The following is a 14,817-nucleotide window of genomic DNA, read 5'->3' on the forward strand; positions in this document are numbered from 1 at the left end:
TAAATACACCACGAAAGTTTGAGATCTTCATAATTTTAGCATACTTTAGAAGATCAAAATCTGTAAGAGCTCTCTCAGACAATCTTACTTCGAGGATCTTTTTTTTTCTCAATCCATTTCCAAGCTTTAGATGAAGACCTAATCCCTTCTTGTGAGGTTTTAAGTAGAGTCCTTTACCAAGTGCAATCTCTTCCATCTTTTGATTATGTCTCTGACTCTCTTCCAATCTAATTTTGGCAGCTTTAGCATCATTAACAGCCTTAGCTATTTCAGCAGCGCCACCTGCTAGTGCACCAGTTGCACTAACAAGGAAAGGTACCCAACCCGAACTCACCGATTTTGATGATTTTCATATATGTTGTAGAACATAAAAAAATAAGAGACACGTATTTTTTTTTATCGGCTAATTTTCACTTTTAAGGGGTAAAAACCTCCCCTAAAGTTAACCCCCAAAAAGCGTTTTTTTTAAATATCTCGGCTTAAAATTAATATTTTTCAATGAAACAAATTGGAGGTTATTTCTTACAAAAAGAGCAAGTATTTCATGGTGATTTGAAGAGTAAGAGTAGCATCCCCTATTTTTTAGGGGTTGAAAACATATATTTTTTGGAATAATTTTATAATAAAAATGTTTAAACCGACTAAAAAAAATTGGAAAAAATGTTTAAACATCCTTAATAACAAAATTTAGTTGACGTCTTTCGGTGTTTTCATAAATATTACTCCTAAGGGGGTAAACCACCCCTAACACAAAATAACTGTAAATATGTAATTCAATACATAATATTTCGTAGAAAGTTTGTATATAGAGGTTTTCGAGGTCGCTGATTACAAATCTGTTAATCTGTCGACTAAAAAAAATTGGAAAAAATGTTTAAACATCCTTAATAACAAAATTTAGTTGACGTCTTTCGGTGTTTTCATAAATATTACCCCTAAGGGGGTAAACCACCCCTAACACAAAATAACTGTAAATATGTAATTCAATACATAATATTTTGTAGAAAGTTTGTATATAGAGGTTTTTGAGGTCGCTGATTACAAATCTGTTATCAGATTTTGAAAATTCAAAATGGCGGAACCAATAGGACGGAAATATCGAAAAAAAATTTTATATAATAAAAAAGTTTTAAACGACTAAAAAAATTGGAAAAAATTTGTAAACATCTATAATAAACAAATTAAGTTTTTCGATTTTTTCATAGATACTACCCTTTAGGGGGTAAACCACCCCTAACACAAAATAATTATAAGTATACTTCAATCCATAATATTTTGTAGAAGGTTTGTATATAAGGGTTTTCGAGATCGCTCTTTGCAAATCTGATATCAGATTTTGAAAATTCAAAATGGCGGAACCAATGTGGTGGACGAAAATGTCGAAAAAAAATTTTAACTTTCATAAAAACTTGTTATAAATGTTTTATCTTTGTAGCCTGTACATGTGAACTAAAGAGCCTTAATCCCTAAACCCCTAAAGAACAAATAGACTAAATGGTTGTGCTTTTTAACCAAACCACCTCAAATTCCTAAATTTGTAAACAAGAAAATTCTGTGTGTGAAGCAGTTTTATAATTTCCGTAGAAATTGTTATCAGAATGTTATTGAAATTCCTTTATTGTAAATTCAACTTATAATGTATTTTTGTTTATAATATTAGAGTATAATAATAATCTACAATCTTGTATCTTTTGCCATAGTGCATTTTTTGTATTGAGCATAAAATATATTATTTTACGATGTTTTTACAATAATGGTAGTCCTCATAAAAGTGTTTAAAGCACAATGCTTTTTTGCACCAACCACATCGTACAATTGCAATGTTTGTGCACCCTTCTATTTCACAATGTGTTGCACAAGACTTTCCAAAACTGAAATCTATAGGATTATCAAATTTATCTGGTTTTTCATTGACGTAACCGCTTTTATACCAGGAATATTTAAACAAATCTATATATCTCGGTGAAGACAGTTGGTTGTGAACCAATGATTGAAGTTTAATTATATTATTTCTCACATGTAAATTCATATCATGATCCATTAACATTACATTATCAGAAAATGTTCGGACAAAGTTTTTCCAAATACGGAATCCATAGACACCAAGTGGTTGTATTTTTCCTGTGGTTCCAGTTGGAATTTTTTTATGTTAATAATTTTATTTTGTGGCATTGTTTCTTCTATAACTTTGTCACAATGACCACTCCAAGAATCAAGTAATAGTATTGAGTGATGGCCTACATAGGGATAAAATATTTTTTCCAACCAGATTTTGAAGTGATCTGCAATTAAACACCTTACTAATTAACTGATCAACGATATTACAATGTAAAAATTGTTATTAGTTCCCTTACTTGTTGTTAATTTTCCAGATTTGGATGCTTCCACGTACACGTTTTCTGGTCTAAATATGTTTTGTTCTACAATAGGGCCAAACTTGCCACTTGGTTCCTTTAAAATAAGAAATAGCGGTGACAACAGTTGTCCAGTAGCTGATATTAGTGGCTGTATAGTATAACTATGCGTTGTTGCTGAAATTAACTGTACCAGACATTGCACTTGCTTTTCTCCTTCTACTGCTAATGTTCTTCCAGAATGCATTTCTAGCTGAAATCCGCTCTGATCTGTATTATACAAATTTTCGAGTCCAATCCTTGGTATACACGATTTAACGTCATCGATAAATGCTTCAGCTTTAGCCGTAAGTTCTGCACTACTTTCTAGTGTTTTTCTTGTTATGAACTTATTTATTTTCCTAGAAACTATTCGGTGTGCTTGCTTAAATTTGAGTAACCAATGTTTAGAAGCTTTGAATCTAATATCATCAAAACCAATTTCTTTTTTAGCTTGTAAGGCCCATCGAATTATATCTTCATCATGGATAATTGAACCACTGTCGAGAGCTGCTTGAAAATTATCCAGGGTATACTGACAAATTTGTGCTACTTTTTCTCTATACGTGCCACCTTTATTAATTGAATGAGCCCAACGACGTAGCTGACTAATAGATGATACTTTTTTGAATCTGTTTTGCACTGTTTTGAGACTTAAATTTTGCTTCGTTTTGCTACTTCTCCAAAATTCTACAGCTCTTTTTTTGTATTCAAAATCTAGTTCTTCATTATCTGCTGTACATTGATTTGTTGGTGCTATATCCGGATCAGGAAAATGATGTTGCACTTCATCTTCAATTATTTCCACATTATGGTCTTTATACTCTTCTTGAAAATCCAAAGAGTCATCAGTAATCATTTCTACATCGTTGAAATCATGTGTTGCATCTATTAAAATTTCTTTTATTTTTTCGGCCAACTCTGTTTCGTGATAATTCGTGACACTATCTGGTATGTTTAACGCTTGAAAGTATGCTAATAATAAGTTTAGAACGTTTAACGGATTAATTTTCATTTTTCAATCTAAAATGAAAACAAGCGGTAAAATTTATACAAGCTGTGTTTTTGCATGTAAGGCACGACTGCTACATTTCTACCAGAATAAAACGAGTGAATGTAAATTGAATCAAATCATTAATTTATGCATTGGAGAAGAATTCTCGTTCCACTTTGTGATGTTCGGAAAACTCTATTTTTGGTTTTATTCAACTTTTATTCACTTTGAAATTGAAGAATGTAAATCTATGTAAAATCACTAAAGAAAATTTTCTACAACTGTATGATACCACTGACAAACAAAAAGACGTACTATTCGTACTTTCCGGCATCGAACTAGAATACCCACAAAACTCACTCACTGCCTAAAAAATAACACAGGCAGCTGAGGTAAACACTCGATGAAAACAATCTAAAAAAAGAACATACTGATTCGCACATATTGTCAACAACTTTTATGAGTGAAAGACATTTATCTGTGGAATTATCATTGAATGTACGATAACATTCATTAAACTAATGAATGCATATAAAATTCCCTTTCAATAACAACGTGTTCTTTAATTGCAAATGAAGTTCGAGTATTAATATTCTTTTATGTATTTTTACCAATAACAAAAATTATCATAGTAATATAATAATAATAATAATAATAAGAAGAATAAGCATAATTGCAATAGCAATAATAACAGTAATACTGATAATAGCAATGATAATGAAAAATAATAATAATAATTAGAATAATATTTATTATTAAATTTAGATTTTTTGATAAATTCATTAAATCGTATCAAATAGTATTATTATGGAATTCCAGACTGTAAATATTTTACTATAGATACAATAATCATTACTTCGAGAATTCATCTAAAAAACGTTTGGCTTACGAAATAATTGTAACAATGAAAAACTCCCAAGTTTGACAACATTAAATTTTATTACAAAACGCAAAAGAGTTTGATAAACTAATTTTATTAACCTATGTTTTTTCATTTGCAAAAAAGTGTGGACTTTTTGAATTTATAAAATTATATAATTATGCAATTTATGAAATACTTTATAATTTATGAAATTACTTTTGAAATTATGCTAATTTATAAAAGCAGAAAAATAAATAATCTTTGATTGAAACATAAAACGAGACGTTATTTGTTACATACAAAATGATAGAATAAAATATCGGTAATATGTCTATACTCGTGTCTACGGTAAAGCATAGGCCTTCGGCTTGTCTGGAGGTTAGGGGTTTGGAGTCGTTTGGTTAAAATGCACAACCATTTAGCCTATTTGTTCTTTAGGGGTTTAGGGTTTAAGGCTCTTTAGTTCACATGTACAGGCTACAAAGATCACACATTTGTAAACAAGTTTTTTTGAAAGTTAAAATTTTTTTTCGATATTTCCGTCCACCATATTGGATCCGCCATTTTGAATTTTCAAAATCTGATAACAGATTTGTAATCAGCGACCTCGAAAACCGCTATATACAAACTTTCTACGAAATATTATGTATTGAATTACATATTTACAGTTATTTTGTGTTAGGGGTGGTTTACCCCCTTAGGGGTAATATTTATGAAAACACCGAAAGACGTCAACTAAATTTTGTTATTAAGGATGTTTAAACATTTTTTCCAATTTTTTTTAGTCGGTTTAAACATTTTTATTATAAAATTATGCCAAAAAATATATGTTTTCAACCCCTAAAAAATAGGGGATGCTACCCTTACTCTTCAAATCACCATGAAATACTTGCTCTTTTTGTAAGAAATAACCTCCAATTTGTTTCATTGAAAAATATTAATTTTAAGCCGAGATATTTAAAAAAAAACGCTTTTTGGGGGTTAACTTTAGGGGAGGTTTTTATCCCTTAAAAGTGAAAATTAGCCGATAAAAAAAAATACGTGTCTCTTATTTTTTTATGTTCTACAACATATATGAAAATCATTAAATTCGGGGAGTTCGGGTAGGGTACCTTTCCTTGTAAGACCAGCAAATATGGGAACAAGAAATGGTAGGAAACCATCTACCTTAGATGGAACTCGTAATATTCGAAGAACTATAATATTTTTCTTACCACCAGCCTTTTTAACCATTTTGCGAGCACCTTTCAAATCAGAAAGAATAACTTTATTAGCACATTTGCTTGGTACAACTGATTTTGAAGCAGCCTTCACTACTCTTCTAAGCGTAGTGCGGGACTTCATCCCCATTCCAAGGTTTGTTTTTAATTTCATAGCGTTAGTTATAGCGTATGCAGCTACTTTTTCAGCAATTTTTTAATCCTTTGCCAAAACTCTGCCAAGCTTTGTTAGCCAATACTTTATCAGCAACGTGCCTAGCTTCAACGTTTTCGCGATTTTGCGAATAGAATATATTGTGCTCCTTACAAGCTTTATCCAACGGATTAATTCCTGGATCACCTCGAGCAAGACGTTTAGCTAACTTGGTACCTGGACCACAGTATTGATATCCTGGTATATGAAGTTCAATGGGAAGTTTGTTGATGAGTTTATTAATAATCCCACGACCACGTCGTTGTTGTTTATATGTGATCATCACACCATGAAGGTTAAATGATAACTGATACCGAGAGTATATAAGCGCGCTCTATTTATATTTTTATACCTAGTTGCAAATCAGACCTCTAAGAATGAACTTCAAAGAGCAACCAGTCAAGCTTCCCATAGTGAATTTCGACACTGTCATCGAACCTGAGAAAAAAATTAGGCGTCATGGAGATCTACTTCCAGACAGCATTCGAGCTGTGTTTTGTGGACCATCAAACTGTGGTAAAACTAATAGCTTACTTGCTCTAATAACACATCCTAATGGTGTTAGATTTGAAAACGTATATGTATACTCGAAATCTCTCAATCAATCCAAGTATAAATTTCTAAAAAATCTTTTAGAACCTATTGATGATATACAATATTTCCCTTTTAGCGAGCGTGATGATGTGATAGCTCCCGATGATGCTCTCACCAACTCAATCATGATATTTTATGATGTTGCCTGTGAAAAGCAAGATAACATAAAAACATATTACTGCATGGGGAGACATAAAAAAGTAGATTGTTTTTATATCTGTCAGTCTTATGCACAAGTTCCAAAACATCTTGTAAGAGACAATGTTAATCTATTGGTAATTTTTCGACAAGATGATCTAAATCTCAAACATCTGTACGATGATCATGTTAATTCTGATATGAGTTATATGCAGTTTAAAAATTTATGTTCAAAATGTTGGTGTGATAATAAGTATGGTTTTATAATGATTGATAAGGATAGTCCAATCAATGGAGGTAGATATCGGAAAGGGTTTGATAGTTTTGCTATATATAGCACGCATGTAGTAAAATTCATAGTGTATCTTTGTATATCAAAGCATCAACATGGGTGATATTCAAAGAGAAAAGAATATATTACGTCAGCTTGTAAAAACACAAAACGCAGTTAAACGTAAGTATAATATGTTGAAGATGGAAAAAGATAGTTTCGAAAAAGCTGTACGAGATACCTTTAAACCGATTGTTGATCCTCTACAACAGCTTATTTCTTCAACTGAAAGAAATGCTCTTTTACCTCCTCCTCACAAAAAGCAGAATAGATCTTCTCTAAATGAAACAGTGAGAAAAGGAAAAATGAATGAGAGCATTGATAAAACTCACTTTGCTTCTGATGGTGAAAATAGTGACACTGATGATGATGATAGTCTCGATGAAACTTTAGCTGATAAGGATGCTAAAATGAGTGGATTCGAAACAGCTGCTAGTAATCTAAATCTAAAAAAAGCGAAGGTGGTCGTGGCCCTCCTGGTTTCGGTTTCAAAATCACAACAGATGGCCAATACGACATAGATAAAAAGAGGTTATGCAACGTGGGAGATGCACAAAACATAGATGAGGCTGTCAGTTTGTTTCAAGTTCAAATGGAAAACTATAAAATTATAGATTTAATATCCCGACAAGAAAGAGACTTAAAAAATTTAGATTCTCTTTTGGAAGCATACCGAGAGCAATTTGATTTAAAATTACTTACCTACAAGCTAGAAATCGATACTATAAAAGAGGCTGTGTCTCAGATCACAAGCAACATTCATTCAGCAAACGTTTAACATGCAACATAAAAAAGTAGTAGTTGAAGAACTTCACAAACCAACTCGACGGAATTATCCTCATCGCAGTTTTGATTTTCGAGGATTAGATGAAACTTGGCTAGCTGATTTAGTAGAAATGCAACCGTATGCTAAGGAGAACAAGGATTATAGATATCTTCTTACAATCATCGATAAATTCTCTAAATTTGCATGGGCTGTTCCAGTAAAGAGGAAAACTGGAGAAGAAGTTACAGCAGCTATGAAGTCTGTATTATGTCTAGGTCGAATACCAAAAAATTTGCATACAGATAGAGGTAAAGAGTTCTACAATGCGAATTTTGAAAAGCTCATGAAGCAATACAAGATTAATTTATACTCCACATATAGCAATCTTAAAGCTTCCATATGTGAGCGTATCAATCGTACTTTAAAAACAAAGATGTGAATTCAGTAAAGCCTTCAAGGAAACTACAAGTGGCTAACTATCTTACCCGATTTGATAGCTAAGTATAATGATAGTAAACATCGAACAATTGGAGTGAGACCTAATGAAGTCTCTATCGATAATCAAACTCAAATACTTAAACGTTTTGCTCATACAATAACAAAAACAAAGAAACCTAAATTTAAAGTAGGAGATCATGTACGATTTAGTAGAGTAAAGCAGATTTTTGAGAAGGGTTATACACCTAACTGGTCAACAGAGATATTTACAGTGAGTAGAGTAGCTGCAACAAATATAGTTACCTATTATCTCAAGGATTATCAGGATAAACCAATCACTGGAGGATTTTATGAAGAAGAGTTATCGAGAACAAAGTATCCTGACATATATCTCATAGAGAAGGTTCTGAAGAAACGAGGAGAGCAAGTCTACGTAAAGTGGCTTGGATTCGACAATTCTCATAACAGTTGGATTAATAAAAGCGATGTGTGATTTTGGGAAGTGGTGGAGGCCCCTACCATCGCCCCCACCTGTGAGGTACAACCATCTTGAATTTACATCTCCATTGATTTCCCACTCAACACAGCTTGAGTTTTAATCCAACCCTTTTTGCAAGTGGTAGCATCTTATTGGATAGATCTTCATCATTAACTATGCTCCACAACATCTCATATGCAGATAGAGTTCTATCAGCCTTAAAAGTTAGAGTCAACTTACGTTGATTTGCAACTGATATAATTTCATCAAGCAAAACATCATCATTCAACAAACATGTAGACAGATGATGCGGAAGCATCAATGAAAACTCATCGTCGAGAACTGTGAAGATTTTTGGACCATACTTAGTTCTAACACGTTTGAACAACGTTATCACGCAAGTATAATCTTTTTTTCAGTTTTAACAGTTGATAGCTATTCACCAAGAGAGACCAGCTCATGAATTCCATTTAAGCAATAAATGATCTCCACAGTCTGCTTCACTAGCTTTTAACCGTTTGGAGAGAGCATTCAGCAGGTTGAAGCTTTAACAACTTGTTGTTCGGTGTGGTGGGGGCCCCAACCATGCCCCCACCCGTGAGGTACAACCAACTTGTAACTACCTCTCCGTTTCTTCACCCACTTAAGCGTTGCCGAACTGCACACCGGTATCTCTAAGATAGGTGAGGTTTAGCTTAAACTTATTTGCAGCTTCACTCAGCTGATTGAATAAGGCCTCATCCTTGTTGAGAGCAGTTGATACTTGTCCTGGGAGGAATATCTGGAACTCCTCATTTAGAGTTGCTACAATCTTCGGACCATATCTAGTTTTCACTGTTTTCAAAGCTGTTACCAAGTAGGAATGATCCTTCTCCAACTCCACAACCTTCTTCGTCGGCAGGAAGCCTCCAGCAGCCATGCTGATAGATCCATCTTCTACGAGGATACGTCTTCTACAAGGATGATCTTCTACGAGGATGCGTCTTCTACGAGGATAATCGTCTACGAGGATGCTTCTTCTACGAGGAGAATACCTGGTTATGTTCACTCGTCAGTCGACTGGTGAGAATGATCTCTGCAGTCTGCCTCGCAGCCTTATGTATAGGTCTCCCCACTACGACTACTCGAGCCGCCGCCGCCGCTTGACCAATTAGGAAGCTGCAAGCAGGTCGGAGGATGCAGAGAGCTCGAACAAGCACCAACTTGTTGTTCCTACTCATTCAGCATCTGAAACAAAAGGTAAGGTTAGTATCGAAGTATAGTTGGTAAAGCAGATTTTCGACTTACCTATTCCAACCTCGGTCTCTTGCTTGCCGACTCCTCCTCGTTGCAGTGTCCATGTTGTTGACCCACTGGAAGCCTCTATATGGTAGGGCCTGAGTCATAGCCCAACCATAGAGGTTATTGACGTCATAGTACATTAAGTACTTCGACTCTTCCAGCGGGTTGACGCCCTCGCTCACATATTGGTTGTTCGCTTTTCCATAGCGATTGCAACACTGGCTTACACCACCCCGGATACCTCTCTCAACGAATAAGAGCATGTCTATGTCGGTAAGGAGCTCTAGCTCGACCTTGGTATGCTTAAGCATAGCATCCCAGGTGAGGGTGGTGTAGTAATGAGCGGGGTCGAGACCGTACGCTTCGAGACATGTCGAGCGGAAGTTCTCAAACACGTCTGCGAGCAGGAGTACATCCGTCTTAAGGTATAGATCGGAGTACTCGCTAAGGCTCGCGATATTGAAGCGCTGCCAGACATTCTGCGCATGCGCATAGTCGGCGTCCTCTATACCGCTTTCAGTCAGCTGACTGAAGAAGTCGGTTTGGGAGGGGAGCTTCGTCTCCTTTAGCTTGTCAAAGCTGGAGACGTAGTCGTAGGAGAATACTCCCTTACGTTTGAGAAGCTCAATCTGCTCGTTGGAATAGCCATATTCCTCGAACACTCGCTTTGCTATATCGAGATGATTAAGGTAAGAAGCTAGCTTCTCAAGGGAGGATGCCATCAAGCGGAGGGAGTCCAGAAAGCGGAAGCTGATCTCACTTCCATCGATGAACTTCGTGAAGGAGATGTAGCGATCCTTGTTCTTAGGGATGAGGTTGACACGTCTCTTGAAGTTTGCAGCGGTGGCGATCTCTTTGATGATAAAGTGTGAGTCGTATCCGGTGAGGTTGTGGAAGATGACCGGGATGAAGCGGGAATCCTTGAAGTTCAGATTGCATCCCTGGTGGCCAGCTCCTCGGTAACGTCCGGTTAGATGGCAGTGATCGCGCACCTTCGTCTGCTTCTCGGAGAATGGTTTCTTACAGATGTGGCAAGAGGTAGCCAGAGAGAAGGCTTGTTCCTCAGCCTCTGTAAGCGCTAACGGTTTGGGTTTACCGTAAACCTCCTCCATCTTGGATTTCACAGCTTCAAGTTCAGCTGCGAACCACTGAGCAGGGGTTTGTCCATCCTCCTCGCCCTCTTATCTGTAGCTTCGATAACCAGAGCATTAATTGTTGAAGCTGCTAGCCTATGCTGTAAGCTTGATGCTCTTGATAAGCATACTTATCTTGCGTAGGCTTTAAGAGACACTCAAAGTCAGGATAGATGATGTAGGGAACACGTTCACCATGCTTAAAATTCTCAAATTTGAGAATTTTCTCCTTCTCAGTCGGTAATTTAACCTTGCACTTGTTGACTTGAGCACAGTTTACTTCGTGCTCCTTCAAGTTATCCTCTGAGCGGAAGAAATGTAAGCAACGATCACAAATATGTTTCTTCTCTCGATGTTGAGACAATTGACTATACACCAAGCAGGAGAGAGTCTTGATCCAGACATAGTGAAACTTGGGTAGAGGGCGCTCCTCCTCCTCCTCCTCCTCCTCCTCCTCCTCCTCTTCGTTCACGTAGTAGTCCTGGCATGTCACATGGCATGGCGATACTTCATATCTCTCACCCCTCTTCTTCAGGATGTAAAGATTCACCGAGATGTTGTTCTGCTTCTCAAACTTGGAAATGTCCTTGGATTGCAATGGGAACTCAATACCTTTAAAACTGAGTTCATCCTTGAAATCCTTATAATGAGATACGCGTTCTACATGAGTAGTTATAGGATGTAATGCGGATAAGATGGCCCACTTGAAGCACTCGTTATCCCGGTTCTGCACATTCACACAAGCTTGCTTTTTCTTAATAACTTCCGGTAGTTCGATGTATGAGCTTCCCTTCATGGGTTTGAACTTGTTTACGTTTACCGTCAAGCTCAGGATTTGACGAAGAGTCCAACCGGAATCTTTCTCTTGGAATTCCTCCATTCCTGTCTGGTCAGGTCGCTGCACGTTTTCTTCGAACCACTTCGTCAAGTCGGTAGTCTGATGAATGGGAGCGTTCTTTGTATTGAAGTACTTCACTTCAAGACTCTCCGAATGATTTTTCTGGATGGCGTACTCGGCTGCAAGCTCAGTATTAACCTTGACAGCGTCGTACACAGAGAGTGCCACCTTAATCTTTTCCTCGAAGAGGGGGAGATCATCGTTGAAGAATGAAACGATGTCAAGATGGCCGAGGTTGGTAATAACACCTGATCTGATTCGTGTCTTGAAGGCTGATTGAAAATCATCCCATTTAACTTTGGGGGGATCAGCTGATCGATCAACGCGTAGATCACCACCTCTCTTCGCCAGATCAAGGAGCTTGTCTTGAATGGTATGCAAATGTCTCAAGATTGTTTGACACTTCTGCTTTTCCTCTCTGGTTAAGGCTGGTCCACTTGAAATCTCCTCAGCTTCTTCCAGAGCTTTAGAGGTTAGGAATAACCACCTCTGTATATCCTCTACATCAGCATCACCATTGTAAGCATGACGTAGAGATCCCCACAACCACTTGATGGTTTCTATGGTCGCCATCTATAATAAAAGTTTAAATTAGTATTTAGTTAAGATGCGCTAGTGCTCGAGAGGATTAGTAGACTTCGAGATGGAGTACGTGGTAGACGTTCAAGGCTTCAAGACATCATCCAATGAGTTCATCTTCAAGAAGGTTGCGATTCTTGCTCTTGAAGAAGATGCGACTCCTTCCGTATTCTTATTCGAACCATATTGCAAGTGGTCCAGTCTAACATCGGGGAGTCGGTGCCGAAATCGCTGGTTGGAGAGGAACTTCCACGGGATACCCTGGAGCGCGGGGGAGATCCGCTACAAGGACTTACTGCTACTGAGGAAAGTGTTGCCAAGCGACAGGTAAGTATATAATTATTACTATTTAAATAATAATAAAATACTAAAACATATCTTTTTGTTTACAGTATTATTTACAACTTAGAAGACTTCGGATGTCCAGCTTTAACCAACCTTCGGAAGGAAGTGTACACGCTGTGCACCATCATCCTCTATGCTGGAATCCTGTTTGCGCCCTACGAAATGTTCATTTCATGAAGAATTTTTTATTACAGCAGTATCGAGATAGTCAGGACATAGTGGATACCTTTAAGGAAGATCAGGAAAGAATGGCTTCTAAAATAAATAAAAATATATGTAATATATTATAAATAAAAGCAGGAAGTTGTGGAGAGGTAAACAAGAATGGTGGTACCTCACAGGTGAGAGCGCGGTTGGGGCTCTCATCCTTCCTAAAAAAGAAAAAAGAAAAAACCAGTACAAGGAGCTATGCTCCAAACCTGGCACACACTTGAACAGCGCGGAACGCGAAACATATATATACACGCATATATACACGCATATATACACGCATACATACCCATATACATTTAATAAAAATTTAATTATTATTAATAGTTAGTTTGACACGAAATGGAACGTGGAATGCGAGCATGTGGTCGCGCGCGCGTAAATGAAACTTTGAATATCCCGCCCGTCGGCCATCTTTGAATATCCTACTCATCGACCATGCTCGTATGTAAAGTGTCATGGCCGATGGGTAGAATATTCAAAGATGTCTGACGGGCGGGGTATTCAAAGGTATAAAAAGACATATTTAATTTTCCAATTCATTTATTAAATTTTCCAGTAATAAAATAGCAACGTTTGGTATATTGTGATATAAACAATCACGTACTGTTTTAAAAACAAATAAATGCTGTTGTCGGGTGACCTCTCCACATACTTCATATAAAAAAATCTGTCTATTCATAAATAAACTTATTCCTTCTTGCATAAAATAAGATGGTTGATCATCCTGTTCCAAAATTAATGACGTATAAAAATCATGCATTGTGCCAAATACCTGAAAAGTAAATTTATTATTAATATTTGTAAACAATAATATATTAGTTTTACACTTTATATGAAAAACGTCCGCGCAGAATGATTTGAAAAATTTACAAGTGTAATACAGGCTTGTGTAAGTTAAAGTAGCCTCGAATTTAACATGATCTTACCCTAACGTACGTAAAGGTTGTATTACACTTATAAATTTTTCAAATCTTTCTACACTGACGTTTGTCATGTTGAGTGTAAACTTGTTTTATTATGATTATAAAAAATTACCGAAGCGCCTATTTCCAATAAAAGTAATCTGTTCTGTATAAGCAGTACGTCAATTTGTTTTAAAAAATTGTGTAGACTTCCAAATAACTCGATGCCAGTTTTCTTGAAGCTTGTTCCATCTTCTTGAGTGTGTAGCATTGTTGCATAGAACGCGTTATTGTCACCATAAAACTCCTCCCCAACTTCCAAAAACAGCATTTTCTTCACACATAGAGGAAGAGGTGGAAGTCTGTTTCTGTCAAAATTTAAAAAAGAAAACTGAGAATTTGTATACATTTATTCAATTTGAAATATTTTATATATATGCTCGAATAAAAATGATTTATATAGACTTGTGTAAGTTGATAGAAAATCATGTATAGTCAATAAGCATAATCATATATGATTGTATATTGATACCCGACGTTTACCTCTATATAATTTTTAATAATCATATATGGCTATGCATAATTATATATATATTTGTGATTGTCTATAGTATTTAATATAGTCATGTATGAGTATACATAAGTAAAAATAAATCATTTTATGTAATTAAATATTTCATTGATTATTTTCCAGGTGAGATCTCATCTGAGATTATCATATTAAAATTCAAAGTTTATAAAATTAAAAAAAAATACTTACAATACGGACATGATGGGGACCGGTACCGGATTATGACGACAGCGGTAGCAATAATAACGCAATGAAAAGAGTCTCTTTAGAACTCATATAAGATTACAACGACAGCATATTTGGTTTTGCATATTGCTATAATGTTTGTGTCAAAAACCTAACTACGACTTTTTAAAAGCGGGATTACGACGACAGTAATAGACTTCGTTAAAAAAATTATTTTAAAAGCGTCGTTAGGATATTTCATGAAAGCTTCGAATATTACTATAACATATTCTTAAGATGTCGATACGACCTACATTAATACC

At 35.8% G+C, this 14,817-nt stretch overlaps 1 protein-coding gene across 1 annotated transcript; it reads right to left on the minus strand.

Annotated features, from left to right (window-relative positions):
• Positions 1-13,379: 13,379 nt before the first annotated feature.
• LOC107981531 lies at positions 13,380-14,529 on the minus strand. Its single transcript, XM_016987561.1, has 3 exons — positions 14,519-14,529; positions 13,892-14,126; positions 13,380-13,628 (listed from the first exon to the last, which is right to left on the minus strand). The coding sequence occupies exons 1-3, from the start codon at positions 14,527-14,529 to the stop codon at positions 13,380-13,382; spliced, it is 495 nt and encodes a 164-aa protein (XP_016843050.1).
• Positions 14,530-14,817: the final 288 nt, after the last annotated feature.

Source organism: Nasonia vitripennis, assembly GCF_009193385.2.
Source record: "Nasonia vitripennis strain AsymCx chromosome 1 unlocalized genomic scaffold, Nvit_psr_1.1 chr1_random0013, whole genome shotgun sequence".
Lineage (NCBI taxonomy): Eukaryota > Metazoa > Arthropoda > Insecta > Hymenoptera > Pteromalidae > Nasonia > Nasonia vitripennis.

What these genes read in the sequence shown, in the direction of transcription:
- LOC107981531 (XM_016987561.1), bottom strand. An exon ending in TATTGGAAATAGGCGCTTCG is followed by an intron (nt 13,629 to 13,891) that starts GTAATTTTTTAT and finishes TTTACTTTTCAG; the next exon opens with GTATTTGGCACAATGCATGA.